This window comes from Spermophilus citellus (genome assembly GCF_964194105.1).
Source record: "Spermophilus citellus genome assembly, chromosome: 4".
NCBI lineage: Eukaryota > Metazoa > Chordata > Mammalia > Rodentia > Sciuridae > Spermophilus > Spermophilus citellus.
Window position 1 is genome coordinate 197,983,701 of NC_138185.1, and position 27,503 is coordinate 198,011,203.

Genomic DNA, 27,503 nt, shown 5'->3' on the forward strand with positions numbered 1-27,503 from the left:
AAACTTTTGAGTTGGAGAGGGCATCAGAAAGATGTAGACCAGGCAGAGATACAGAGGTGAGTTTATTAGTCAGAGCTGAGAAATAAAGGCCATCTCTCTACAGGAGAGAGAGGCAAAACAGGCTTGAGTTCTGGGACTTTTATGGGGGAGGCTCAGGAATCAGAGCCCTGCTAACGGTTGGGTTGGTATGAGGGAGTGGTGAGTTTTTCTCAGAAAGGCCCTTGGACAGGAAAGCAAAACTTTTTTCTTAAAATGGCAGCTTTCACTTAAGTTGGCCATCCAGATGATAAGCATGGACCCATGGGAGTGGCACCCCCTCCTCCACAAAAAGTCTTAACTGGGCTTCTCCAGAAATCTTCACCATGGCTGTTTTTAGGACTGTCAGCAAAAGAGTCTCTACAAAAGAGTTCAATGTAGATAAACTTCCTTTTTTTGTATTGCCCTAATTTACTTGGCCACTGGCTGGGAAGACATTGGTGCTTTAAGTGCTGGACACCCCCTTACTAGTTTTTCACAAATATGTATCCAATATGGTAGTTTGTAGAAATGTGCAAACAAGGCCTCTGGCCTTGAGCTGGGCTTCACAGAGATGTCTACATTTCTAAGATAAGAGAAGTTACTAATTGGGCTCCATGGTAACAGTTGTCAGGGAAAGAAAGGGGAGAAGAAGCAGGAGTTGTCCTTGAAGGGTTAACTTGCCCAAAACAGTGAAAGAAAAAGTTGCTTTTATGTGAACTTCTGCAGATCATGAACTTCTGAGCCCTCCCCTTTACATGCTGGGTATAAAATTCTGAAGCTACCTGAACTCGGGGTTCAGGGGATTGATTGGTTACAGCAAAAGCTGTGCCCTCTTGTTATGCTCAAATTCGGGACCCCCAAAAGACCACCAGAGACCCAAGATCAATGTAAGCAGCAAAGAAGTGTTTATTGCGAGCTAGCTGGGTCCTCTGCATGCACACAGCAACTGGTGATGCTGAGAGGCCCCGAGCCCAGGGTTTGCAGCAGTTTTATACATTCTTTGGAGGAGGCAGGGACTCCCACATACATTATAGCATCTCTTAGCAAATCATCACACACTTCGGGAAAATCAAATAACAACTCTAAAACATGATTAGCACATTCACTGATGGGAACAAGTTGGGTAGGGGTGATTGGTCAGTACAAAAGGGGTATTCTTTTGAACTGATTGGTTTAAGCCAAAAGGGGTGATCATGCTGGATTACATAGTTTCCCAACATGTTATCAATCACCATAAACTACTGGGAAGGTCAGCTGGCATCCCAGGTATTTCTCTGTCTCATGCTGACTGGTGGCTGCTAGGGGGTTGCTATGGGTCCCCACCTAGCCTGACTGAGTCAGGGACACCTGGCGTAGCAGATCTCTCCTGTTATTTGTAGATAAACAACTTAGCAAGGTGGGAATGTGCCTAGGAGTGCTCTGTGGATCTATCCAAGGACAAAGGTCCCTTTCTTGGACAGGCTTTGCTCTGAGGTAGAGGCTGGTTTTTCACTCTGAGCCTGGCTGCAGCCAAATAAAACTGTTTCCTGCTATCTTTGGTGCCTTGCCATGTCTGTCCCTGCAACACCAACACTAAGTTACACCCCCAGACATTTATTTATTTATTTATTTATTTATATTTCGAGACAGGTTTTGCTAAGTTGTGTAGGGCTTCATTAGGTTGCTAAGGCTGGCCTGGACTTGAGATCCTCCTGCCTCAGCTTCCCCAGTCACTGGGATTACAGGTGTGCACCACCACCCCTGGCCATCTCCAGCCCTTTTAATTATTTTTTTTTAAATTTTGAGACAAGGTCTTGCTAAGGCAGGCTTCAACTTGCAATCCTCCTGCTTCAGTATCACAAGTGGTTGTTTTGTTTGTTTTGGTTATTTTATGTTGTTTTTTTAGTGCTGGGATTCAAAACCAGGGCCTCACAAATGCTAGGCAAATTCTCTGCCATTAATTACATCCCCTGCCCAGTTGTTGGTTTGCATAGTGACCCCAAACTGCAAGAAGACTTCTAACAAGAGAAGCCATCCACCACTCCTGAGGGATTGCCTGGGATCCAAGCTCTGCAAGATGCTGAGCAAGCTCACAAGCATCCCAGACCTGGAAGGAGCCAAAGCCAGGCCTGGGCGGAGCTGAAGCCCCAAGCCCCCGCCCTCTCCGTAAGATCGCCCCTATTGACGTAGACAGACAGAAGCCGCGTCCAATGAGAAGACAAGGCCTGCTGCCCTAGCCCCACCCGCCGCGACAACACAGAAACCGGCTCACCTAACTGGCTGTCGCTGCACCTCGATCTTTCCGGGGTTTCCCCGTCTGGTCGGTGTGTCTGCGGAGCTGTGCGGTAAATGAGAGCGGGAAAGGACGCCCCGGTCAGGTAAGTCTGTGCTGGCTGGGGTGCTCCCTGGCCTCGATCGGCGGGCTGCTAGTGTCGGGCTAAAGATCTCGGGGTCAGGTAGGCGACCCGGCAGGCCAGGAAAGGGGTGGGCGGCAGCGCGCTCGTGGGACGCCGGCCTGAGCTGGGCGTGGTGGGGGGCTGGGCCCGCGAGCCCGGAGAGCGCAACCTCGCTGCACGTGCGCTCGTCCTGCGGGGTCGGATCCTCAGCCGTAAGCCCCCGGGGGCAGGGGACGCAGAGTGTCGCCGCTGTGTCTGAACACAGGAGCGTTTTCCTAAGCCTGACCCTGAAGGCCCACCTAGGACTTGGCAGTGGCCAAACTGCAAGCCTTGGATTTCCCACGTTAAAATTAAGGTCGTGTAGCCTGGCCAAGTGGCGCGTTCCCATAATCCCAGTACTCAGGAGGCTAAGGCGGGAGGATCCTGAGTTCAGAGCTTGCCTGAGCAACATAAAGGCGCTAAGCAACTCAGTGAGACCGTATCTCTAAATAAAATACACAATAGGGGCTGGAGATGTGGCTCAGTGGTCCAGTGTCCCTGAGTTCAATCCCTGGTACAAAAAAAAAAAAAAAAAAAAAAACCCACCAAAAAAAAAGTGGAAGTTAGAGCTGGGGTGGTGTCCTGTGCCTAACCAGACCCAGAGATCTGACCAGCAGGGGTGGAACCCTAGTTCCACCACCAGTTGTGACTTTCAGAGTATGTTACTTAATCCTCCTGGCTTCCTTAATGTAGGGTTAAAAACACTAATTCTGCCAGGTATGGTGGCATTCCTGTAATAATACTAGCAATTTGGGAAGCTGACAGGAGGATCGCATCTGTCTCAAAATGAAATGGGATGAGGTTGTAACTCTGTAGTAGAAGTTCCTCAGGACCAAAGGGGCAAGGGGGACACAACCCAGGGTGGGCATTAATACCAAGCCTGCCACCTGAAATATTTATTATAAATTTTAATAGAAAACTTTTTTAAAGTTTTTTTTTCCCTCACTAAACAGAACTCTACACTGAATTGTCTGCATTTTTGTTTCTCTCTTATCCTTCTGCACTTGTCAACTTTTTTTTTTTTTTTTTTTTTTTTGATACCAGGGCTTGAACCTAAGGGTGCTTAATCACTGAGCCACATCCCCAGCCCATGTTTTTTTAAATTTTTTTTTAATAGTTATTTAGAGGCCCTTTTGGTATTGAGTTGAGTTGCTTAGGGCCTCCTTGAGTTGCTGACACTGATTTTGAACTCGAAATCCTCCTGCCTCAGCCTCCTGAGCCACTGGGATTACAGATGTGCGCCACTGCACTCAGCTCGACTTACTTTTTTGGGGAGGGGACTGGGAATTGAACTAAGGGCACTCAACCACTGAGCCACATCATCAGCGCTATTTTGTATATTACTTAGAGACAGGGTCTCACTGAGTTGTGTAGCACTTCACCACCACTCCCCCATTGCTTAGGCTGGCTTTGAACTCCTGATCCTCCTGTCTCAGCCTTCTGAACCGCTGGGATAGATATCCACCTTTAAAAGAAAATTTTGGCACATGTTTGTAATCTCAGATACTTGAGAGGCTGAGGTAGGAGGAATCCAGGTTTGAGGCTAGGCAGCTGTGAATCTGTCTCAAAATAAAAATAAAAGAGGATTGAAGACCTGGCTCTGTGGTAAAGTGCTGCGGGGGGTGGGGTGGGGGGGTTCAATCCCCAGTGACCTCCACACACACATGCACACAACAAGGGAAGGAAAGAAAAGACAGATTAATTCTTTACCCTCTTGAATAGTTCTGGCACCTTTGTAGAATACCAAGTAGCACTAGATATATGGTTTTATTTTGTGTTTTTCAGTTCTATTCCCTTGATCTGCATTTCTTTCTTTCTGCCAGTATCACGGTGTCTTGATTAATTTTGTAGGAAGTTTGAACTTGGAAAGCATGAATCCCTTGACATTATTCCTTTTCAAAGTCATTTTGGTTATTCTGGTCCCTTGAGTTCCCATACGAACTTTAGGATCAGCTTATCTGTTTCTGAAAAAAAAAATGCGATTGCATTTTAATAGAGATGGCATCAAATCTGTAATTTCTTTCCCTGATGTTTTGTGATTTTCAAAGTAAAACTCATGCATTTTCTTAAATATATTCCTAAATACTTTATTCTTTTTGATGGTATTATAAATTTAACTTTTCTTTACCTTCATTCCGGATTGTTTATTGATAATAAATGTTAATTGATTATTTTTTGTGTGTGTGATGCTGGGGATTGAATCCAAGGCCTTGGACATGGCTAGGCAAGTGCACTAGCACTGAGCTGCACCTGATTTTTTTTTTTTCCTTTTAATATTGATCTTGTGGCCTGCAGCTTTACTGAACTTGTTGATTAGCGCCAGTAGTTTTGTGGCAGATTCTTTTTTTTTTTTTTAATATTTATTTTTTAGTTTTTGGCGGACACAACATCTTTGTGGTGCTGAGGATCAAACCCCATGCATGCCAGGTGAGCACGCTACCACTTGAGCCACATCCCCAGCCCTGTGGCAGATTCTTTAGGATTGTCTGTAGGATTATGTTATCTGCAGAGATACTTCCTTTGTTTGTTTGCTTTTTATTTCTGTGGGAGTGGGGAGAGCAGACATCTTTGTCTTATTCCTGATATCAGGGAAAGCTCTCATACTTCCACAGTTAATGATGTTAGCTGTGAAGCTTTTGTGGACACTGTGTCAGGTTGAGAAAGTTCCCTCTGTTTCTACTTTGTTGAGTGTTTTTATCATGAAAGGGTGTTGGATTTTGCCCAGTGCTTTTTCTGCTTCAATTGAGAAAAATCATATGGGATTTTTTCTTCATCTTTTATTAATTTGGTGTTTTATATTGATTGATTTTTATAGGTTGACCAGCCTAATATTCCTGGGATAAATCTCATGTGGTCATGGTGTATAATGCTTTTTTTTTTTTTTAATTTGCTCCAATTAGTTATACAAGACAGTAGAATGCATTCACTTTGACACATTGTATACAGATGGAGCACAATTTCTCTACCTCTGGCCCAAGAGGGTGCCATAAATAGGGTAATCATGTCTGTCTCATTCCACCCTCCTTCCTACCCCCACACCCCTACCCCTCCCCCCACTCCCCTCCCCTTCCCCTCCCCTCCCCCACTCCCTTCCCCTCCCCTCCCCCCTTCCCCTCCCCTCCCTTCCCCTTACTCCCCTCTGCACAGTCCAAAGTTCTTTCATTGTCTCCCCACCACCCATATAATCCTTTTTATTTGATCCTGGATTTGTTTTACCAGCATTTTATTGAGGGTTTTTGTTGATGCATTCATAAGGCATATTGATCTATAGTTTTCCGATGTTTTTGTTTGGAATCAGGATAATACCAGCCTTATAAGATGATCTGGAAATTGTAATGAATATGTTCTATGTAACCTTTTTTTTTTTTTTTTTTTTTTTTTTTTTTTGAGATGGGATCTTTGTGTGTTGCCCAAGCTGACCTCCATTTCCTGGGCTCAAGCAGTCCTCCCATCTCAGCTTCCAGCCTCCCAAATGGCCGGGACTAAGGGCTCCGACTGCCACACCCTGATAACTTTTACAGTCTTTTGAATTTTTTTTTTTTTTTGGGAACTGATTCCCAGAGGGCTGGGGATGTGGCTCAAGCGGTAGCGCGCTCGCCTGGCATGCATGCGGCCCGGGTTCGATCCTCAGCACCACATACAAACAAAGATGTTGTGTCCGCCAAAAACTAAAAAATAAATATTAAAAAATTCTAAAAAAAAGAAGTGATTCCCAGAAGGAAGAAGGCATGTATATTTATAAGTTACTTTATAAATATTGCCAAATCATGTTCCAAAATGTCAAATCGGGTTTATATATTTTTTGAAATTTCTTTGCGGGATAGCAGTCTCTGAGAACTGATTCTTCATACCTTGAAGAATTTAAAAGATTTTCTTTTTTTTTTTTTTTAAAGAGAGAGAGAGAGGGAATTTTAATATTTATTTTTTAGTTCTTGGCGGACACAACATCTTTGTTTTTGTACGTGGTGCTGAGGATCGAACGTGGGCTGCACACATGCCAGGCAAGTGCGCTACCGCTTGAGCCACATCCCCAGCCCTTAAAAGATTTTCTGATAGGCAAAGCCAGGCTCAGCCTTCTGCAACACACCCAACTTTATAGTCTGTACCAAGCAGAGCAGGGTTTCATCCAGTTTTCATTATTGATTGTTACTGAATGCTTCCTGCCCAGACAGGACTTCTCAATTTCCCACTGTTTTGGACCAGGTAATTTTTCTGTTTGGCAGTACTAGGGATTGAACCCAGGGTGTTCTATCACTGAGCTACATCCCCAGCCCTTTTCTATTTTTTTGAGATAAGGTCTCACTGAAATGCCAGGGCTGGCCTCAGACTTGCAATCCTCCTGCCTCTGCCTCCTAAGTGGCTGGGATTGCATTTGTGAGCCACCACACACAGCTTTGTTCAGATCACTGTATTGATCTTGCCCATAACATCAGTGCATGCTATCGTTAGCCCACCTTATTCTCTTGGAGTGCCTGAGTTGGTGATTTAGAAACATTCTCCCTGACCAAAAGCTGTACTTGCAGTAATTTTATTATCTTCTGTGTCCTTGTGATGTGCAGCCCCTGTGAAGGATAACAGCGTAGGAGGCGTGCTCCTGTCTTCTGAGGGATGAGGTCAAGTCTTGGACTCACCAGCATATTTTCTAAACTGTTTCTACATTAGTGCTGAAGTAAAAGAAACTAGAGACGTTTATGTACAGACTGAACACTCTAAAGAAACATTGATCTTTTAATGGAATTGGTAATAGTAATAAACTTCATGTCAGTAAGGCCATATATCTTTCCCCTCCTGGGCACAGCACCTTTCAGCTTGAAACTTAACTGATAATAGACACAACTGTATTCTTTGGGGTGTAATTGAATATAGGTAAACCCACACATGTTGTGTTCATTGTTTGGGAAATGATCATACTTTTGGCCTGGAGCGGCCAGTGATGTTATTTACAGAAAAGAGAAACAGTCAAGAGGCTGGGGCTGGGGCTCAGTGGTAGAACAAGTTCCTCACACATGTGAGGTGCTGGGTTTGATCCTCAGCACCACATAAAAATATATAACTAAATATATTGTGTCCACCTACAACTAAAAAAATGTTAAGAAATAAAAAGAGGGCTGGGGTTATGGCTCAGTGGTAAGAGCGCTTGCTTAGCATGTGTGAGGTACTGGGTTTGATTCTCAGCACCGCATATAAATAAATGAAATAAAGGTCCAGTGACAACTAAAAAATTAAAAAAAGAGAGAGAAACAGTCTGGGGAGCTAGGGTCTAGGGAGCAAGCATAGGTTTCTTGTGCGCAGGTGCTGGGGATTGACCCCAGGGCCTCGCACATGGCAAGCGAATTCACTGTTGACCCTGTTGACTGCCGCATCTGTGGAAAAGACAGGAGGCAGCAGCCAAGGAGCTTGATGCTCAGGGCCCGTCAGGGCTGGAGGCGAGCCTGTGTCTGGGGATGAGATGGTGTTACGTGTGCAAAGAGGAGGATCTAGGACAGAGCAGTGGAAATGACAGGGTAATGACCCAAGAGAAACCAATGAAGAATGAGTTTGACAAGGAAAAGGAGAACCAGGAGAAAGACACTGCAGCAAAGGAAGAGTGAAACTTGTGTGGGGTCACAGGTGGCAGCAAGTCAGGCTGAGGAGATCGGGTGAGCATTAGCTAAGAACTCAGCAAGAGCATTTTAGCAGAAAGGTGAGATGGGGGAGGCCCAGCCACAGCAGGCTGAGGAATGGTGGGAAATGAAGACATGGAATTTGTGCATGTAGGTCACTTCCATTCCTTTTGGACTTGAGATAGAGCAGGTACAAATGAAAAACCTGGGCATGTTTATGAGCCAAGTTAAGGAGATGGAGACATTAAACAGTCGTCTGCAGAGTCCCTGGGGTGATCAATAGCCAGGTGGGATGAGTGTGCCTGGAAAAATGCCAGGACACACACCTGTTTGTGTGTGTGAGGGATGATGTTAGGAATTAGTACAGGCAGGCATTTGAGAAGTTAGGGACATCATGCCTCGCACCATCTCTTCCCTGGGCTGGGGACCTGTGTTCTCCCTTGAGGGTGGTGGGAAGGGACTTGGGGAGTGTGCCAGAAATAGCTCTTTACAGGGAAGGCTTTGTGTGGCAGCTTTGGTGATAACCACTCTGAGCCTGGAGGTACTGCCAAGAAGCAGGGAGGAAATGCTCACTCCCAGGTGCTGTCTTCTCTCGTAGGAACAGAAATGAGTAAAAGCAGCTGGCAGAGCAGGAGAAGACCCGGGAGAAGAGGCCGCCAGCAGAACCCTTGGCTTCGACAGCATTCTGGCCAGAGGCAAGTGCGGGGCTGGGGAACTGTCTGTGCCCATCGCTGCTTTGGCTTGTCCAGCACACTGTGTCTCACATGCAAATGTCTCTGGGTTCCCCCCCAAAATGAGTCTAGGTGGAGCCTGAGGAGAGCTGTGCTTCTCACAGGCTTCTGGGTGGGTGACGTCTACTGCTCAGCCCCCCACCCTGAGGAGTCAGGAAGTATGGCCAATCTTTCTTACCAGAGTGACTGTGGTTTCTGGCCAAAGCATTAGCCATAGGTCATAGGTAGACATTATCTGACGTAACTGGAGACCTGCTACTCCATTTTGGAAATTATTCTTTTTCTTTTGGCCAAAGGAAATAATCTATGGAAACCTTGTTGAGCCTAAGTCTTGGAAAAGTACTACTATTAATGTATGTAGGATATAATATATATTTGTATGACATAAATATATAGAAAATATAGTGCTTAAGATATATAAGTATATAAAGAATAATATATAGTGAACACCATGTACCCACCAGCTTAGAAAATAAAACTCAGACTATACCTAATTGAAAGCCCAGCATGAACATTTTCCACATTCTGTTTATTTTCTTGCATGAAAGAAATACAAACAACAGCATACTCCCACATGCCCCAGGAGAGGTCGTCCCTGCAATCAAGGGTGACTTCTGGGACTCCTGGCCACTGGAAGTCCTACACAGCCCTCGGTTTTGCAACCTCCCTCTTGAGCAAGGAGGGCATGTCTGCCGATTTCAAAGTCTTCCACATTTAGCTTCTCACAAGGGAATGTATAGGTTGTCTGGCTCTGAGTAGGTCCGCAGCACACAGTGGGTCTCGTGGGGTGTAAATCCTCACCCTGGACCCATATTGTAGAAAGATCAGGACTGTGCCCAATGTTTCTCTGTTTTGTGAGGAGAGCCATAGATATTTTTGGGGGCCCCAGGCCCTCCCACAAGAGCACAGCGTGCAGCACAGTGTAATCTGTGCGAGGCCCAGCCCAGCCATGGCAACATAGTATGGCTTGGAAACTTGCTGGGAACGGCCACCTACTCTCCATGTGGAAAGAATGGAGCAGCAGTCCTTGGACGAGAAGCATAAACGTTTGTCAGGACAATCCTTCCTCCTCCTGCTGCCTCAGGAAACTCTGAGCCAGAGAAGGGGGAGTAAATAATTTTCCCTGAAACTTTGCATAGCCTGGTATTTTGGGGAAATTTATGTTGCATTCCTTCATCCTAGTTTTGCAGTTTCTTTCACTTTTAGACTATATAATGGGCAGAAGTTCTTGATTTTGTAGTTTATTTTTGTTTTTTTTTTTTTGTTTTTTTTTTGTTTTTTTTTTTTTTGGTTTTTTTTTTTTGGTTTTTTTTTTTTTTTTTTGAGAGAGAGAGAGAGAATTTTAATATTTATTTACTTTTTTAGTTTTCGGTGGACACAACATCTTTGTATGTGGTGCTGAGGATCGAACCCAGGCCGCACGCATGCCAGGCGAGCGCACTACCGCTTGAGCCACATCCCCAGCCCCAAAGTTCTTGATTTTAAAGTAGGTTTTGTTGAGACTCTAAAATAGGGTCTTTTGTTTATCACTATATTCTTCAGCCTATAATTGCCACAGAAGCTGCTTGTGGCTTTACAAATCCAGTGTTTTAGCCATGACTCGGTCTCAGGATTACTAAGCACGTTACCTCTATTTCCCAAGCCCCAGTTTCTCCATCTATAAGGTTGGCTGGCTGGTCAGGTAAAATTTAAACTCTCCTAATGCCAAACACAGTTAAAAATGAAATTCACCTGGTTTGGCACTACTCTTAAGCTGACAAAATGAGCCCAGTTGGTAAAATTCTTTTTTTTTTTTTTTTAGAGAGAGTGAGAGAGGAGAGAGAGAGAATTTTTAATATTTATTTTTTAGTTCTCGGCGGACACAACATCTTTGTTGGTATGTGGTGCTGAGGATCGAACCCGGGCCGCACGCATGCCAGGCGAGCGCGCTACCGCTTGAGCCACATCCCCAGCCCCAGTAAAATTCTTATTGGCAAAGATTTCTGTTCTTTTTTTTTTCATCTGGAAAATTCCAGAAGACCTCAGAAAGTGCTGAAGTTGAGACAAAAAGAAGGACATACATGACATACATCCCCTTTTTAAAACCGGAAAGAGTTATAAACCCAAACCTGGCCCTTATTTTGGAGTGTGTGGGGAGTTAGTACTCCCCCAAGTCATCGGAAAGGTCAGGGATAAAGGCTGAAGAGCTGCTCGAACAATACCCAGTTAGAATGGTTGGAAACTCAGCCCTTCACACACATGTGTGTCAGCAGGTACGCCAGAGAGGTGCCCCAGGATCTGCAGGACTCCGACTGTGAGGATGGCGAGGTTGCATCAACGTCAGCCTCATCCAGCACTGGGGCTTCTTCAGTGCCAGGTGAGCAGGCTGCTGTGTAGGACTTCTGGCCCAGCCTGGGGAAAGGAAAGCTCATGCTGCCTTGTCTGTTGCTGTCTGTCCTGTCCGCCCTTCCTCCCATCCAGGGATGTGTGTCTGTGTCTCTTCACTTGCGTGGGAACCACAGCCCATTCCTAACTTGGAGGAAATTCTAGGAACAAATTGAAACATTTAAGGAAGGAACTGGGCTTGTCAGGAACAGATGGTCTCCCCCAGGACTGAACTCAGTCCATGATAGAAACAGGCAGCTGAGAGGGGTGGGGGACAAGCCCCTAGGCTCCTTACCAAGTGGGTCAGTTCATAGCATTTTAAGTTGGTGAGTTTGTTTATTCATTCATTCATTCATTCATTTTTGCTCAAGATCTGCCAGGTTATTACTTTGACCCTGAAAAGAAACGCTACTTCCGCTTGCTGCCCGGGCACAACAACTGCAACCCCCTCACAAAGGAGAGCATCCGGCAAAAGGAAATGGAAAGCAAAAGACTGAAGCTGCTAGAAGAGGATGAGCAGAAAAAGGTGGGTTCTGCACCCCTGGGCCCCCCCTCTATCAACATCTGTCTGTGGCTGAAGGAGGCCCTAACACCAGGCATAGACACTTCGGGGGAGGAGGGCCCTGGATTTTCCCTGACAGGGAAATGATGAGGAGAATAAGAACAGGCAACAATCTCCTGCCCCCCACTTCCTGTTTGTTCATCAGTGGTTCTAACATGTCCTTCCTCGGGAGACTCTTGGGAAACTGCATGATAGAATTTCAGTGATGTAGTTTAAATAGACAGTGCAGGATTTTGATGGGTATGATTTGAATGCCACAGGCAGTCGTTTTTTTAGATGGATACAATACCTCCATTTTATTTATTTATTTATTTATTTTTAAAATTTTAGTTGTAGTTTGACACAATACCTTCATTTTATTTACTTATTTTTATGTGGTGTTGGGGATCGAACCCAGGGCCTCACACGTGCTAGGCGGGCACTCTACCACTGAGCCACAACCCCAGCACCGCCACAGTCAGTCTTGAAGACAGGTCTAGATGCTGGGATATTTTGTTAGTGTGGGGCCAGTGGCAGGGAAAATGCTTGGCCTCTGGGTTCTCCCGGGGTGCACAGTGCATGACTCAAAGCTGAGTGTCTGGTCCACTCTGTATCCACCAGCACAGTGGCTTCATCTCACCAGGTGTAAGTTGACAGGGCTTGGACAGAGGTGTGGTGCAGACTCTGTCACCCATACAAGCCTTCCAGTGCTGGTATTTCCCCTTGTCAAGGAGAAGAGATTTCAAAGGACACCGTCAGACTTTTATGCATATAATTTTTGCCCAAATACCTGTTTTCTTCATTGTATCTATGGAACTAAAATTCTTTTATTCTATACACAAATAAATCTTCACTGAAAAAAAAATTTTTTTTTCCTTAGAAAGTAGCCAGAATGGGATTTAATGCATCTTCCTTCCTACAAAAAAGTCGTCTGGGTTTTCTCAATGTCACCAGTTATTGCCGGTAAGATAATGCCTCATTGTTGTTTTCTCAGTGAATGTTCTTTCCCATTTCTTTCTTCCATGGTCCAAGAATCCAGTCAGGGGAGAACGTGTGCTGCTCTGTGAAGACACTTCACAGTTGAGGGCTCCAGTTTACAGAGCGAGAGAGAGAGACCCTTGCAGAATGCCAGGAGGAGAGGGAATTTAGACAGAAATGACTCAGGATGTTCACTCTGTGATCCTTGTGGCAGCTTTATTCCTGTGAGAGTTCTGCTTCCTTCTCTTCCTCTTCTAATGAGGGGTCACCAGAAATGGATTTTTAAATGCATACATGGGTGGTGGCTGGGTACTGTGGTAATTACACCTGTAATCCCAGCTAGTTGAGAGGTTAAAGCAGGAGGATCATATTTTCAAAGCCAGCCTCAGAGACTTACTGGGACTCCATCTCAAAATAAAATTTTAAAAAAGGCCTGGGGGTATATATAGCTCAGTAATAGAGCACTTATCTAGCATTCACAGGGCCCTGTTCCATCCCCAAGATGGTTTTAAAAACAAACAAATTTGGGATGCCTGATGTAATTCTAACTAAAACTCATGAGATAGGCTGAAACATGCCTCCCATTACCTGAGAGATGGAGGCTCAGTGGAGAGGTTTGCTCCAGGTAGAGCTAGAAAGACAGGATCTGCCTGACTCTAGCACCCAAGCACAGAAGCCCTGCATTCTGCTGCCTGTTGCTGGTGTTTGAGGGGGCTCACTGGGGCAGTCCCCTCACCTTGGAGAAGAGGCCCCTTCAGTGAACTACTGTGGTACCTTTTGGAGAGTATGGGGCAGGGCGAACTTCCTGTATTTCCTCCTGAGGGCAAAAGTGATAAAGGCCTGTTAGAAAGATCCCTTCTATGTGAAGTGGAGAATGGCCGTGCTGTGGAGGGAGGAGGGGACAAGAAGGTAGATGGGCAACCTGGCCTCCTCTTGGTCACCCTTTGCCCTTCAGCTTCTTATTCGTCTCTTACTCTTAGGTACATTCTCATCATTACAAGAGAATGAATTATACTAGATGATCTAAAAATAAATCTCTTAGGTTCTAACTTTCTTTGAATCCAAGGAGAACTACCCAGTATTTTGTTTGCATTTTCCTGAGTGAAAACTAAAATTCAGATTATCAGGAACCTTGCTCAGCTCCATGGCTGAGAAATAATACGAAGAAGTAGTCAGAAAGAACAGAAGTCCCCAATCTTCCTTATTTATTTATTTATTTGTTCATTCGTTCGTTCGTTCATTCATTTATTTTGAGATAGAATCCAGTCTGGTTTCAAGCTCCTGGACTCTCTCCTTTGCCTCCCAAATAGCTGGGACTGCAGGTGTGCCCCACCATACCTGGTTCCCCAAGTCTTCAGGGATGGCTAGCTGTGGCACCCACACTCTCCTTACACTTCCATTTGCCTTTGTAGTTTAGCCCATGAGCTGCGAGTGAGCTGCATGGAGAGGAAAAAGGTCCAGGTTCAGAGTTCAGATCCCTCTGCTTTGGCGAGCGACCGGTTTAACCTCATCCTGGTGAGTGGGAAGGAGATGTCTCAGGATGCCAGGTATGGCTGCCTCTGGACACTTCACAGCTTAGTACTGGTGGTCTTCAAGCCTGATTGTGTAGAAGCCAGTTGCTATGAGAGCAGGTGGTGTCCTCTGTGTGTTATGACTTGAACCTACCGGCTCACCTTCCTGGGAGCAGACGCTGAGCTGGCTGGGCAGGCTGTGCTGGGGCCATCACCAGCCTTCTTCAGCCCTGTCATTTGACATAGGGCCTGGGCCCAACCACACATTGACTTAAAAAATCCTTATGAAGGTCTGGGGTTGTGGCTCAGCAGTAGGGCGCTCACCTAGCACATGCAAGGTCCTGGGTTCGATCTTCAGCACCACATAAAAATAAATAAATAAAATAAAGAAATTATATTTTTTAAAAAAAGTTTGGAGAAAAAAAAAATCCCTATAAAATAATTTCTCCCTGGCTATGTTGTTTGTGCAATTGAAAAGGTACATGGTGGAACAGGGACTTCTAACCCCTGATAGAGTAGGACAAGGTTTGGAGGCCAAAAGTGAAGTTCTAGTATGCAAAAGAGTATGACTCCCTTTCTCAGTGTCCCTGATGTTTGTGGCCAGGGCCTGCAGGTCTGTGTCCCTGGGCCTACAGATCAGCACCCGTCCATTACATCATTTGTAGGGAGTGGAAGGTTTCCTCTGCTTTTAATTGGGCCTGGGCTGGAAGCCAGAGCCAGCTGCTGGAGTCCAGGGGCCCCGGGAAATATTGGCAGAGAGAAAGCAAATGAGGGAGCTCCACTGCTCCATGGGCCTTAGAGAGCATAGACTGCCTGGGAGGCCCGTCCTTCCTGGAGGCAAAATGAGAACTTGGGAGAAGGAGAGGAGAAGCAGTGATCTGCTGGCAGGGCTGGAGGCTAACACCTTGAGATTGGCCCTTAAGGTTGATGCTGAGTCCTCCTCCCCCAGGGCACCTTGAGAGCAAAAGACCTGCCCACACCTAGGGGGTGTGGAACAGGGCCCACATTCTCAGCTGTGACGTCATCTTTTGTATTTGTAGCTATAATTTGAACTCGATCAGAATGGTTTTTTTTGCACTGGTTTCCCCTCCAGAGCTCCTTCCGCAGGGTAAGCCAGGGAGGGGTATGTAGGTGATTGGCGTGGAGTCTGGTGCCCATTATTAGCCTGACCACCTCATGCTGGGTTTTGCCTTATTCATCTGGGGATAGATCTTCCTCATCACCCTGTGACTGGCAGCAAGTGTGACCAGAAAGGCAGTTTGCTACCCAGAGAGCACTTTTTCAGATCACATTCTAGTCACTGGAGTGGTTCAGGCAGGGATATAACTCTTCTTCCCAAGTCGGAAGAGTGCTGGGCATGGCACCCCACACCCGTTACCTGCTAAGCTGCACGTTCTCCCATACAGCTGCTCTGCCAGCCCCTGCAGCATTGCTTTTTCTTGCTGGTGATCATAGTATATTGTAATAAGGAATGGAATTTTGTATCATTCTTTATCCATAAATGGTTATAACTAGCATTTTCCATGGTTCCATGGCTTTCATGACTGCCCTGTGGTTATTTTCCTCTGGTCTGACACTGGAACTCTTCAGGCTCAATTCTGAGCAGGGTGGGTGACTGCAGACCTCAGGCTTCTGTCCATGCCCCCTCCTGCCATCCACATCTGTGCTCCTAAGTGACTGACCAGACCCTGGGAGCTTTGCTCAGAGATTGCTACACCGAGCAGGAGGAAGATAGGCCATGTCCACAGTTGCTCCTAGAGAGGAGCTGTCTGTCACCTGGGGACATGTACTCCCTGGAGGCCAGGAGGTCACTTGCAGCCCATCCCCTCCTGCAGGCAGATACCAACAGTGACCGGCTCTTCACAGTGAACGATGTCAAGGTTGGAGGCTCCAAGTATGGCATCATCAGCCTGCAGGGTCTGAACACCCCCACGCCCAAGGTGAACATGCATGAAAACCTCTACTTTACCAACCGGAAGGTAGGTCTCTGTCTCTTCAGCCTTCTAGCCACTTTGCCTTTGGGCCAGGGGCACTGCAGTGGTTGGCCAGATTCAGAAATGACATATGACTTTTGAAGAAGGGAAGGCACAGTTGCCTCATTTTCCCAAGGGACAAATAGCTTGTTAGTTCCTGAGAACCAGTAGAGTAGAGGGGACCCAGGAGTTTCTGTGTTGGAAGGAAAAATCAGATGAGCTGGTTGGGATGGGCTTGAGGCAGCACTGGTATAAGGACACTCCCTGCAGGAGGGTTGGGAGTTGGTCTAAAGTAGCAGAGTTACTGGGATGTGGGCTGCAGTGACTGTGGCCAGCACTGGGATTGAAATAAATATAAAGCTTTTTCGCTGTCCCGGGCAACCTTTAGATTGCAGTGATGCTGTACCTCTTCAGAGAAGCTGTAACTTCCGGTTCAGTTAGAACATGAGCCGTGGTATGCATACAAATTGAAAATCGCTTCTGGGTTAAGTAAGGCATGGTATACACCTTTAGAGTTAGGTTTGTTCCCTGCCACTGTAGAGAATGTGGTCCTGGCCCAGAGGGGATGCCAGATACCTCAGGGTGGGACCCGTGCTGAAACAAAGGGACTGAGGCCTTTCTGGCTGCCTCCAGGCCCAACAGGGCTAGGAACTCTCTCCTGTCCTCAGAATGCTTTTTCCAACCCATTTTAAGAGGAGTGAGATCTTTCTGAGGAAAGAAGTCATAAGTCTGTGTCTCCACAAGTTATTCTAGAAGAAAGCCTTTTCCGTGAGCTGGCAGACAAACCAGTCTTTCCATCCTGCTTTCTTGCCAGGTGAATTCTGTGTGCTGGGCCTCGCTAAACCACTTGGATTCCCACATTCTGTATCCTTTGCCAGGGGAAGAGGTTTGTCGGGCATCCGTGCCCTGTGTGGACCTGAACTTCTGTGGACTTTGTGAGATGGCATCTTAGTGCAGGGGGCTGGGGAATTCTGCACTCATGTCTCACCCTTCAGAGGAAAACAGGAAACTTAGATAGATGGTTAGAATTCCCATGGAGCACAGAGAAGCCAGCCGTTGAGCTCCTGTTAACATGGGATGATATTGATGTCCCTGGCAGACACTGTTCTGGAACTCCACGTGGAGGTGGTGGAAGTAGGTTGGAAACCAGGCAGTCTGGCTCCAGAGGCCACTTACTCCACCTCTGGTGTGTGGCTGCAGGTTCTGGGGTCATTGGACACACTCAGCATCCGTGTCAGTACCTCATGGGAGAAATAAAACAGAAAGCAAACCTGGGGAAGGAGCCCCCAGGCCTCCTTAGGTGAAGGAAGGAAGCATTGGTTAATAGGGGCACAGGGGAGGGAAGGCTGACCTAGGGATTGCCTCCTCTAGTACACTCCCCACTCAAGCTACTGCCTCCCCTGAGAGCTGGCAGGGCTTCTTTGCTAGGAGCATATGGTACAGAGTCATGTCTGGGCCTTCCTCTGGGACCACTGGAGGCTCTTGGTGCTACAAAGGACTTAAGTTTACCTTGCTCGTTGCCACATACGCATCACCCAATCAGAGAGCTGAGGTGTTGACCTGGTTGCTTTGCAAATGGTTACATTTTTTAATGACTTAGGTATGCGTGCACATTTAGCAAAATCTGCTAAAGCCAAAGCCACATGTTGGTGGAGTGTGTTCTTGGGTCATGCCCATAATGAAGGAGTTAGGTTTGGGGTTTTTTTTTTTGGTACCTGCAGTGAACCCAGGGATGGTCAACCATTGAATATAATCCCAGTCCTTTAAAATATTTTATTTTGAGACAAGGTCTTGCCAAGCTGTTTAGGCCCTTCCTAAATTGCTGAGATGGCTTTAAACCTGTGATCCTCCTGCTTCAGCCTCCCGATCCAGTGGGATCACAGGCATTCACCGTCATTCCCAGCCGCCAATGAGTTCTTAAACCTGTGTGCTGTCATTGCACTTAACACTGGCTTCATGAGTCGTCGTGAGATTAACATTAGTTAACATCTGTGAATGTGCTTAGGAGAGCTTCTGCCCATCATTGGTCCTCACCACATGAAAACTGAATCAGAATCTTTTTTTTTTTTTTCAATTTGCTCTTGGCACTACATTTTGAAGGATTTTAAAGGCTGAAGTACATTAATGATCTGAGTATAAATTTTATGTAAGGCACAAAACTGTGTGGTTTTTTGCTTGGTTGTTTTGTTTTGTTTTGGTATGGGGGATTGCACTCGGGATACTCGAGCTCTGAGCCACATCCCCAGCCTTATTTTGAATTTTATTTAGAGACAGGATCTTGTTGAGTTGCTTAGCACCTCACTTTTGCTGAGGCTGGCTTTGAACTAGCAGTCCTTCTGCCTCAGCCTCCTGAGCCACTGGGATTACAGGCGTGCGCCACCGCGCCTGGCACAAAACTGTGTGTTTCTATAAACTGCAGTTTTATGTGGCTGTTGTTTGCTGGAGCTCAAGAGGGGTGGTGAGACCACCTGTTCTTTTTTTTTTTTTTTTTTTTTTTTTTGGTGCTGGGGATTGAACCCAGGGCCTTGTGCATGCAAGGCAAGCACTCTACCAACTGAGCTATAATCCCTAGCCCTCCACCTTTATTTCACTGATCTAGCTGGAGGAAAGGAGATGCCACGCTTTGCAGAGAGAAAGCAAGGTAGTAGTTTCTCAGGTTTCTCTGTGGGCCAAGGAAGGATAAAACTCCATAAAATTGGGTCTATTGCAGCTTGAGCAGTGGCATGATACCTGTTGGTCATTCCAGGTCATCTTCAGCTTTTTTACTGAAGATTTTTTTATGTATTTCTCCAAGGATTCACAAAAATTTCTTCCTTCACAAAAATGGCACCTTGTTCAGATCTGCACTCTGCATTTCTTCCCCCACTGGCTTAGCCTGAGATCAATTAAGAGTAAACCTATTGAACTGGGGCTGTGGCTCAGAGGTAGAGCACTGGGTTCTATCCTCAGCATCACATAAAAGTAAAATAGAGACATTGTAACTATATATATATATATATATATTTTTTTTTTTTTTTTTGAAGAGTAAACCTACAGTACTGACCCCAGTACATAGTTACAAAGTTTGAGTGTAACCTGGGGTTCATCCACAGTAACTTAAAAGTGCACATGGGTAAGAACTTCCTGTTTCCCCACCCTCCCAGCCCAGGAGCAAAAGGTTTATTTAGAAAGGAATTGAGCTGTGCAGCGTCAGTTCTTTCATTTGTGGTTTTAGAAGCTTGGATATACTAGAAACATAATATGGAGATTACCACCAAAGGCCATATGCCACGTAATGCATCACACATTCAGATGGTTGAGATGTTGATTTGGTTACTTTGCAGATGTTTACATTTTTCAATGACTTAGGTTTTGTGCACATTCAATGAACATCTGCTGAGCATCTACACTCCCTTCATAAGGTTACAGGCAGCTCAGTGGGTAATGAACCTGTGAAGGCATTATATGGGACAGGGATGCAAGAATTGCCCACGCAGATGCCACACGGGAAGGAGGGGACGGAGTTCCCAGCCGAAGGATAAGTCAGGAAGGGGTTTGGTGCGTTGGGCAGCAGGTTGCCATCTCATGGGTCTTTGCCTAGGTTGGACCTTTCAAGATGGAATCCTCGGGACATGGGGTGCCCTAGAGGACTGTGATTGTGGGGATTCCTCTTGTAAGTGTGGAAGCATATGCTGGCGAGGGTGAGACCTCAGTAGGAGACTGTTGCTAGACTTTACAAGAATGGCAGTGAGGGCATGAACTTCAGCAGGCATGTAAGAGAGGCCACGAGCCAAAGAAAAACTTACTAGCCGAGTTGGTCACATCTGAAGGTGCCAGGATGGAACTGCAAGAGGCCAAGAAAAGGAGTGTGCCATTACAAGTTGGCTGTGTGGTCATAGGACAGGACTGGAATGCTTCAGGATGATCATCAAATCAATGTAGGTGAACCCAGGAGACAATGGAGATTGGAAAGTTGGTGTGGATATTCTGTGTGGTGCTTCCTACAGGTTTTAAAAGCATGAACGGCGTGATATTATCCATGGACAAATAGCATGTGCATGGAAGTATTAGAGCATGGCCTACAAGAACTCCTTCCACTCTGAGAAGAGTGATTCCCAGGGTGGGAGAGAAGAAGTGGACTGGGGAGGGGTCAAAGGGGGATTTTTTTTTTTTTTTTAATGTACTCTGATTTTCAAATTATACATTTTAACATTTTATTTATATGGGTTTTTATGTGGTGCCGAAGATTGAACCCAGTGCCTCGCCCATGCTGGGCAAGCGCTCTACCACTAAGCTACTACCCCAGTACCCCCCCCACACTTTTTTTTCTCTATATCTGTGTATTTTATTCCTTTAAGAAAGTCTGAAGCTAGATGTGGAATATGTAAATATGTTAGATCTGCCTGATGGGTGTGAGTCTGTCCTACTTTGTCTTATAATTTTTTGAAGGGTGCTGATGGCCGTCCTCCCAGAGGAGAGCCTTGTTCTGTCCTTAACAGTTTTTTCCAGGCTGTGCCTCATGGGACTCGCAGAGACGCCAGGCTGTGCCACTCTGCTTCCAGCATCATTGTTCGTAGGTAGTCACCCAGGTACGGGGGTCCTTTTCTTTGGAAAAAAACAGAGCTCTTGGGGATGTCTCTGTCCTCTGTCTTCTAGAAGCTGCATGGGATGTGGCGGGGGCAGTGTGAGCCAGAGGCTGGGTGAGCCTGGACTGGAGCATGGGTGGGTGCACTGTGCAGCACCATGAGAGTAATGAGTCTGTCCCAGGTTCAGTACTAGGCATATTTATAATGTCTCCTGCTTTTTATCCACTGTGGGTCCCTTCAGTAGCCCAAGCAGAGTTAAAGTGTGTGTGACCAGTGTGAAACAGCAAACCTGTGGTTTGGGCTGCCTGTACTGATCATTCAGAAGACATTTATTAAGCTTCTGCTGTATGGCAGGGATACTGCCTGTGTTCTGGCTGAAGGCATTTTGACTGCTCCTAGCAGCACTGTGGACATGAAGTTTTCAGCCGTTCAGAGAACTTGGGTCAGTGAGACATGTTCAGCCACTGAGAGGGCAGGCTTTGGCAGACCTGGCACGAATCCCAGCCTGCCCCTTGTCCACTTGAACAGATGGCCTGACCTCTGGGAATTGGTGACAGTGCACTATCAGGTTCGTGAGGGTCTGTTGAGGCCACGTGTGGTTAGCCAGAGCCTGGCCTTCCATTTCACAGTGGCAGGAGTGTCCAGTCACCATTTTACAGATGAGAAAACTGAGGCAAAGAGAGAGTGGAATTTGCCTTATAAAACTTATTTTTAGCCTTAGAAGTCAGGATAGCAGTTCCCTCGGGGAAGGAGTTGGGGTGAGAGGTTGGCACCCGGGAAAGGACATGAGGGAACATCTGGGTACTGGAATGTTTTGTTTCTCAACCTGGGTGGTGAGCATGTGGCTGTATTCATTTTGTGATAATTTGTGTTTTATCAGAGCAAATGTTTACCTTTAAAAAATTTCACCTGAGCACACATTTTATAGCATAAGCCAAGTTTGAAACCACCTTCTCTGTGACACCACGTGACTTCCCTGACAGCTGTTAAGACTGTGCACTCCACAGTCTGAACTGTAAAGAAGGACCCCTTGAGCAGTTGCCCAGCTGAGTCTCTTTTTCTGTTGCCACAAAACCCATAAAAGGACCATCGTATAGACCCTTGGTCTGTTTTCTGTTGCTATAACTAAACGCCACAGACTGGGTGATTTTTTTAAAAAAATAGAGGTTTACTGAGCTCATCGTTCTGGAGGCTGGCACCAGCATCTGACAAGGGTCTCCTTGCTGCATCATAACATGGTGGAGTGTTTCACATGGTGAAAGAGCTAAATCTGCTAGCTTGGGTTCTTTTCCTCACAGATCCACTAATCCTATCATGGTAGCTTCATCTTCCTGATTTATCTAACTCTAGTTACCTCCCAGCCCCACCTCCAAATGCCATCAGCTGTGAGGAGAACATTTCCAAATATTAATTTAGGAGAACATACTCAAACCATGGCAGTCCCTCTGGAGCAGCTTTTCCCAGTGGCTTCCTGGATTGGTGGTCACTGGCCTGGCGGCATGGAGGGATCTTTGGGTCCAGAGGGCAGCCATGCCTTACATTTTATGTCCCCCAACAGGTACAGACCGGCCTGGCATGCTCTGCAGTTTCCGGATCCCTGGTGCCTGGTCCTGTGCATGGTCCCTGAATATCCAGGCAAATAACTGCTTTAGTACTGGTGAGTTCCGGCTGCCTCCCCCAGTGCCCTGAGTGGGGGAGTGCACTTCAGACCCCATCCAGCAGTCCCTCTCCCTAGAGTGCCAGGGACTCTTGTCTCATCAGCCCTTTTTCGTCTTTGCCAGGTTTGTCTCGGCGGGTGCTGTTGACCAACGTGGTGACAGGACACCGGCAGACATATGGGACCAACAGTGATGTCTTGGCCCAGCAGTTTACTGTCATGGTTGGTTGGATTGGAAAGAGTGTCACAGGAAGTTTTCCCCACAGCCCAAAGTTTGCTGGAGTTGGATTCCCTGGTGTAGCATCTTGTCCTCCCTCTGTTACAGGGGGGAAAAGAGTGTCAGGAAGGATTAATGGGTTACTATGTGACTGTTTCTGAGCCGAGGGAAAATTGGCTGATCCACAAAGGCCTGCCTAAGCTGACTTTAATCAACTTCCTGTTTAAAAGAATTGTTAGCAGTTCTTGAGTATTTGGATTAGCCAGCAGGACAAATCATTTTCAAAATGTTGGGGCTGGGGATGTAGTTCATTCAGTGAGTAGAGCACTTACCTAGCATTTATGAGGTCCTGGGTTCCATCCCCACCACCTCAGAAATAAAATGTGTAAGTTCATACTGATTCTTAGCACTTAACTAGTTTCATATACAGTTTTCAAGTTATATATTTAAAAATGAAAATTTGAGCTGGGCACAGTGTCACACATCTGTAATCCTAGCAGCTTGGAAGGCTGAGTCAGGAGGATCTCAAGTTCAAAGCCAGCCTTTCAGCAACTTAGTGAGGCCTAATGAACTTAGCAAAACCCTGTCTCAAAGTAAAAAATAAAAAGGGCTGGGATATGGCTCAGTGGTTGAATGCTCCTGGGTTCAATTGCTGATTCAAAGTCCCAGTGACTCTAAAGGCTGAGGCAGTAGAATCACAAGTTCAAGGCCAGCCTCAACAAGTTAACTTAGCAAGATCCTGTCTCAGTATAAAAAGGGCTGAGGATTCTGCTCAGTGGTTACTGTTATTTCAAAGACTTTCCCTGTCAAAAGTGCCGGGCGCAGGGTTGCACTCCTAGAATCCCAGCAGCTTGGGAGGCTGAGACAGGAGGATTGCAAGTTCAAAGCCAGTCTCAGCGAAAAGCAAGGAACCAAACAACTCAGTGAGACCCTGTCTCTAAATAAAAAATACAAAATAATAATAATAATAGGACTGGGGATGTGGCTCAGTGGTTGTTCCTCTGAGTTCATCCCCTGGTACCCAAGGAGAAAAAATGTGCAATCCTTATTTAAAGAGGAGGGAGTCTGCTGACCTGCAGTAAGCAGTAAGTATAGAGTTGGCCATTCAGACCTCCCCAGCCTTCTGCCCTCTCATGGGGACCACACACCTCACCTGAGCTCCACTTTCTACTCCATGCTCCTTGCCTTACTTTCTTGCCAAAGACCTTGTTGGGGACAGTGTACTATCACCTAAGGGGACCGTGGGACCACCTCCAAGCACCTGTGGGCTTCTCACAAGGACACTAGAGGAACATGGGGTCCAGTTCTTCTGCATTCTCACTGACCCAACTTTGCCACACCAGGGGCTGGGTTGGGGTGGGGAGAGAAAGGAAGACACGCCCTTTCCAGTCTCAGGGAGAGGTGTGTACAGCGGGCGCTAAGCGGGCACTGAGCGGTCCCTCTCTCCACAGACTCCTTTGCTATTTAATGGTTGTCGTTCTGGAGAGATCTTTGCCATTGATCTGCGTTCTCGAAGTCAGGGCAAGGGCTGGAAAGCCACGCGCCTGTTCCACGACTCAGCAGTGACCTCTATGCAAATCCTCCAGGAAGAGCAATGTCTGATGGCATCAGACATGGCAGGAAAGGTAGGGGAACTCTGACATCCTGAAGCCCCAGGGGCTTCTGGCCCGTAACCCTGCCACACCAAGGGGTTCCAGGACACCAGGCAGGGAGAAGTTATAGGCTCTCCGGCTGGGAATTCCTTTACTGCCCTCATGACCTTAGTCTGGCTTAGAAGTGAGAAAGAATCTCTGGTCATGTGACTTTGGTGGCTCAGAAGTTAGAGGTGCCGATCCTCATAACGTGAAGAGGCCACTGGAAACAACCTTGTGCTTCTTCCCACAGATCAAGCTGTGGGACCTGAGGACCACCAAATGTATAAGACAGTACGAGGGTCACGTGAATGAGTATGCCTACCTGCCCCTGCACGTACACGAGGAAGAAGGAATTGTGGTGGCAGGTAGGTACTCGGAGGAGGGGAGATTCCAGCTCATCAGTATGTTAAGCAACAACAGAAAAGGGAAGTAAATCAAAACCAGAATTGCCTAATGAGGACTGTGGACAGTGGGATAGGGACTGGAGGCTAGGTGGCGCTGGGTGTTAGTAAACAGCAGTTTAAACAGCCAGCATATGGACAGTGCCCTTGTCAGTGGGCAGACATCACTGTGATGGGCAGGTGAGGTGCAGCAAGACGGCAGCTGGAGGACCTGGGTTAGGGTGCAAGTCTGCTCATCAGGTCAGCGTATCCATCATGCAGTTTTGTCTGAAAACTTATTCCCATTCTTTCTAGTAGTGCCCTTTAACACCTTCCAGAATCAGTAGAATAGAAGCAGCTAGCTGTCTAGCTACCGAACAACTGTTCCTATAAGTACTTATTCCCCATAAAACTTACTGTGACTAAGCAGTATCACTGTTCAAATTTTCTTATTATTCTCACCAACATCAACACTTTTCTTTTTTTTTTTTTTAATATTTTTTTAGTTGTTGATAGACCTTTATTTTATTTATTTATACCTGGTACTGAGAATGGAACCCAGTGCCTCACATATGCCAGGCAAGTGCGTTACCACTGAGTCCCAGCCCCAGCCCTTACCTTTCTGTAAGTTTTCATCTCAAAAAAGATTTTTCTGTGTACTGAGTAACAGGGAAGAGCCAAATTTGTTTTGTTTGTCTTTGTTTTGCAGTACTAGGGGTTGAACCCACGGGTGATGTACCACAGAAACATCCCTAGCTCTTTTTTTTGTTTGTTTTTGAGACAGTATCTTGCTAAATTGTCCAGGCTGACCTCAAGCTTGCAACCCTCCTACCTCAGCCTCTTGAGTTAAAGGAATCACAGGCATATGCATGCCATGGTGCCCACCATGAGCTAAACATTTAGTGAGAGACAGGTACAGGCAGGCCACTGACTGCAATATAAACTGCACCCCGAGTTCATCCTTGACTGAGATGGCATCTGTGGTCTTAGAGACTTGAGTGATTGGTATGAAACCCATGGCAACCAAAGGGCCACCCTCCTCCTCCTGATTTCCAGAAACATGATACATGTCTTGGCTGCCATAACTACTGTATTAGTGTCAGATTGCTTAGAACTAGAGCCCTGAAGACTTTAACCTGGATTATGAACTTGAACTGTTCAACTAGAAAAAACTCAGGAAAGAGCTGTCATCTGGTTTGTCCCTAGGATGTAATGAAGTTGAGATCTTCCTGGCTAGCATTTCATAAAAAAGGAAACCAGATTCCTGTCATAGACCAGGTGGGCTGGGCTCCCACTTGACCAGCCTCTGACACAAAGAGAAGCAGAATCCCCTCCTGAGAGCCAGGGTGCCTGCCGAGCCACCCACAGTGTCACAGCTAACCAGTGCAGCTAATCATGTTGAATACCTGCAAAATGGTTATAGAGTATGTATTTTTTAATATCATGATTTTTATATTAAAAAATACATATAGGGGCCGAGGTTGTGGTAGAGCGCTGGCCTAGCACATGTGAGGTGCTGGGTTCAATTCTCAGTACCACATTGAAAAACTAAAGGTATTGTGTCCAACTACAACTAAAAAAGGAATTTTAAAAAATACATACTAGAAGTAGAAATACATTCCATTAACACGTTTGTGTTTGGGTTCATATAAAATCACATTTGGTCCTGGTAAATCATGAGGAACTGGGGTGTACCTGTAGGTAAGCTTGTCCTTGCATTCTCTTGCTAACCTGCAGTGTGTCTTCTCTGTCTCTCAGTGGGCCAGGACTGCTACACAAGAATCTGGAGCCTCCATGATGCCCACCTGCTCAGAACCATACCTTCCCCATATCCCACCTCTAAGGCCGACATCCCCAGTGTGGCCTTCTCTTCTCGGCTTGGAGGCTCCCGGGGAGCACCAGGGTTGCTCATGGCTGTCCGGCAGGATCTTTACTGTTTCTCCTACAGCTGATTCTGTAGGGAGCCGCCTGCAAAAGTGTGGATTTGAATTAAAAGGAGTAAAGAGTACTTTATTTCCATTGCTGATGAGAGCTTTTTTTTTTTTCCTCTTTTTGCTCCTGTCCTCTAATGAGGGCATTTCAAATGAAGCTGTGCACACAAATTACATCCTTCATTCTTCTGGCTGCTAGGGGCAAGGTGCTAGGTGTTCCACATGAATACACCAATAAAGTTGTTACAGTGAAATTGTGGGCATACAGAGCTTGAAAGTCCTTTTAATAAAATAAAAGGTACCTACATCCTTTTCTTGTTGAAAGCCTTTAAAAAGTTCCCTTTGGTCTTAAGGACTAAAGGAGATGGGTAGTAACTAAATTAGAGCTGCTTCTTTTACCAAAAGCCCTGTGGAGAAGGCCAGTGATGAGATTGGTGAATATGGGTAGTCATTGCCTGGGGTCTCAGGAAGACCTGTCCTTGAAAAAGCCAACAGGGTTGGAAAGGAAAAGCCAGGTCATGTCTTCAAGTCTCATCATTAAACACGATGAGATCATTAAATATGGCCCGTTCAGGAGATTTCTGAGATATTCCTTTTGTTAGCACTCATGCATTGGAAGGGAACATGGATCTCTTTAAATGCTAGTTTTAAAGAGTCCTTAAAGTGCCTTTATTGAAACACTTTCCAGAATGTAGGGGATAGTAGCTTCTATTTTTGTTATAGCAACTTGAATGTCAGATTCAAGGACCCAAGGTCAAAGAAAATCCATTTTGACTTTTTGTGATTTCAGAGCTGTACTTTGTGAAAAGTTCATACAGTGTTAAGAAGCCTTTCTACCAACCAATAAAGTAGGAAGAACCATGGTGTGGATGATGCTTCTGATGACTAAATTGCAGCAGCAATTTAGCCTCGATGAAGTCTCAGTTTTTGTTTTTGTTTTTTTTTTGGGGGGGGGGTGCTGGGGATTGAACCCAGGGCCTGTGCAT

General features: G+C 46.1%; 1 protein-coding gene across 3 annotated transcripts; it reads left to right on the top strand.

Moving 5' to 3' along the window:
* The first annotated feature begins 2,291 nt into the window (after positions 1 to 2,291).
* On the top strand, positions 2,292 to 26,678 carry DCAF4 (DDB1 and CUL4 associated factor 4). 3 transcript variants are annotated; one of them, XM_081291074.1, is made up of 14 exons: positions 2,292 to 2,375; positions 8,548 to 8,730; positions 11,016 to 11,122; positions 11,502 to 11,656; positions 12,552 to 12,634; positions 14,062 to 14,164; positions 15,996 to 16,139; positions 16,948 to 16,997; positions 20,622 to 20,701; positions 22,257 to 22,355; positions 22,480 to 22,577; positions 24,024 to 24,197; positions 24,457 to 24,571; positions 26,345 to 26,678. In XM_081291074.1, the coding sequence occupies exons 1-14, from the start codon at positions 2,347 to 2,349 to the stop codon at positions 26,536 to 26,538; spliced, it is 1,614 nt and encodes a 537-aa protein (XP_081147200.1). In that variant the 5' UTR covers positions 2,292 to 2,346; the 3' UTR covers positions 26,539 to 26,678. The 3 variants fall into 3 exon arrangements, with proteins under 3 accessions (XP_081147200.1, XP_081147198.1, XP_081147199.1); XM_081291072.1 differs by lacking the exons at positions 2,292 to 2,375; positions 8,548 to 8,730; XM_081291073.1 differs by lacking the exons at positions 2,292 to 2,375; positions 8,548 to 8,730; positions 11,016 to 11,122; positions 12,552 to 12,634 and having other exon boundaries at positions 11,509 to 11,656.
* The last annotated feature ends 825 nt before the right edge of the window (positions 26,679 to 27,503 follow it).

Coding starts and splice junctions, on each gene's coding strand:
- DCAF4 (XM_081291074.1), top strand. CDS start 2,347: ATGAGAGCGGGAAAGGACGCCCCGGTCAG. Junction 16,998..20,621: donor CACTTGGATTCCCACATTCT/GTATCCTTTGCC, acceptor AGTTTTTTCCAG/GCTGTGCCTCATGGGACTCG. Junction 22,578..24,023: donor CCCAGCAGTTTACTGTCATG/GTTGGTTGGATT, acceptor CTCTCTCCACAG/ACTCCTTTGCTATTTAATGG.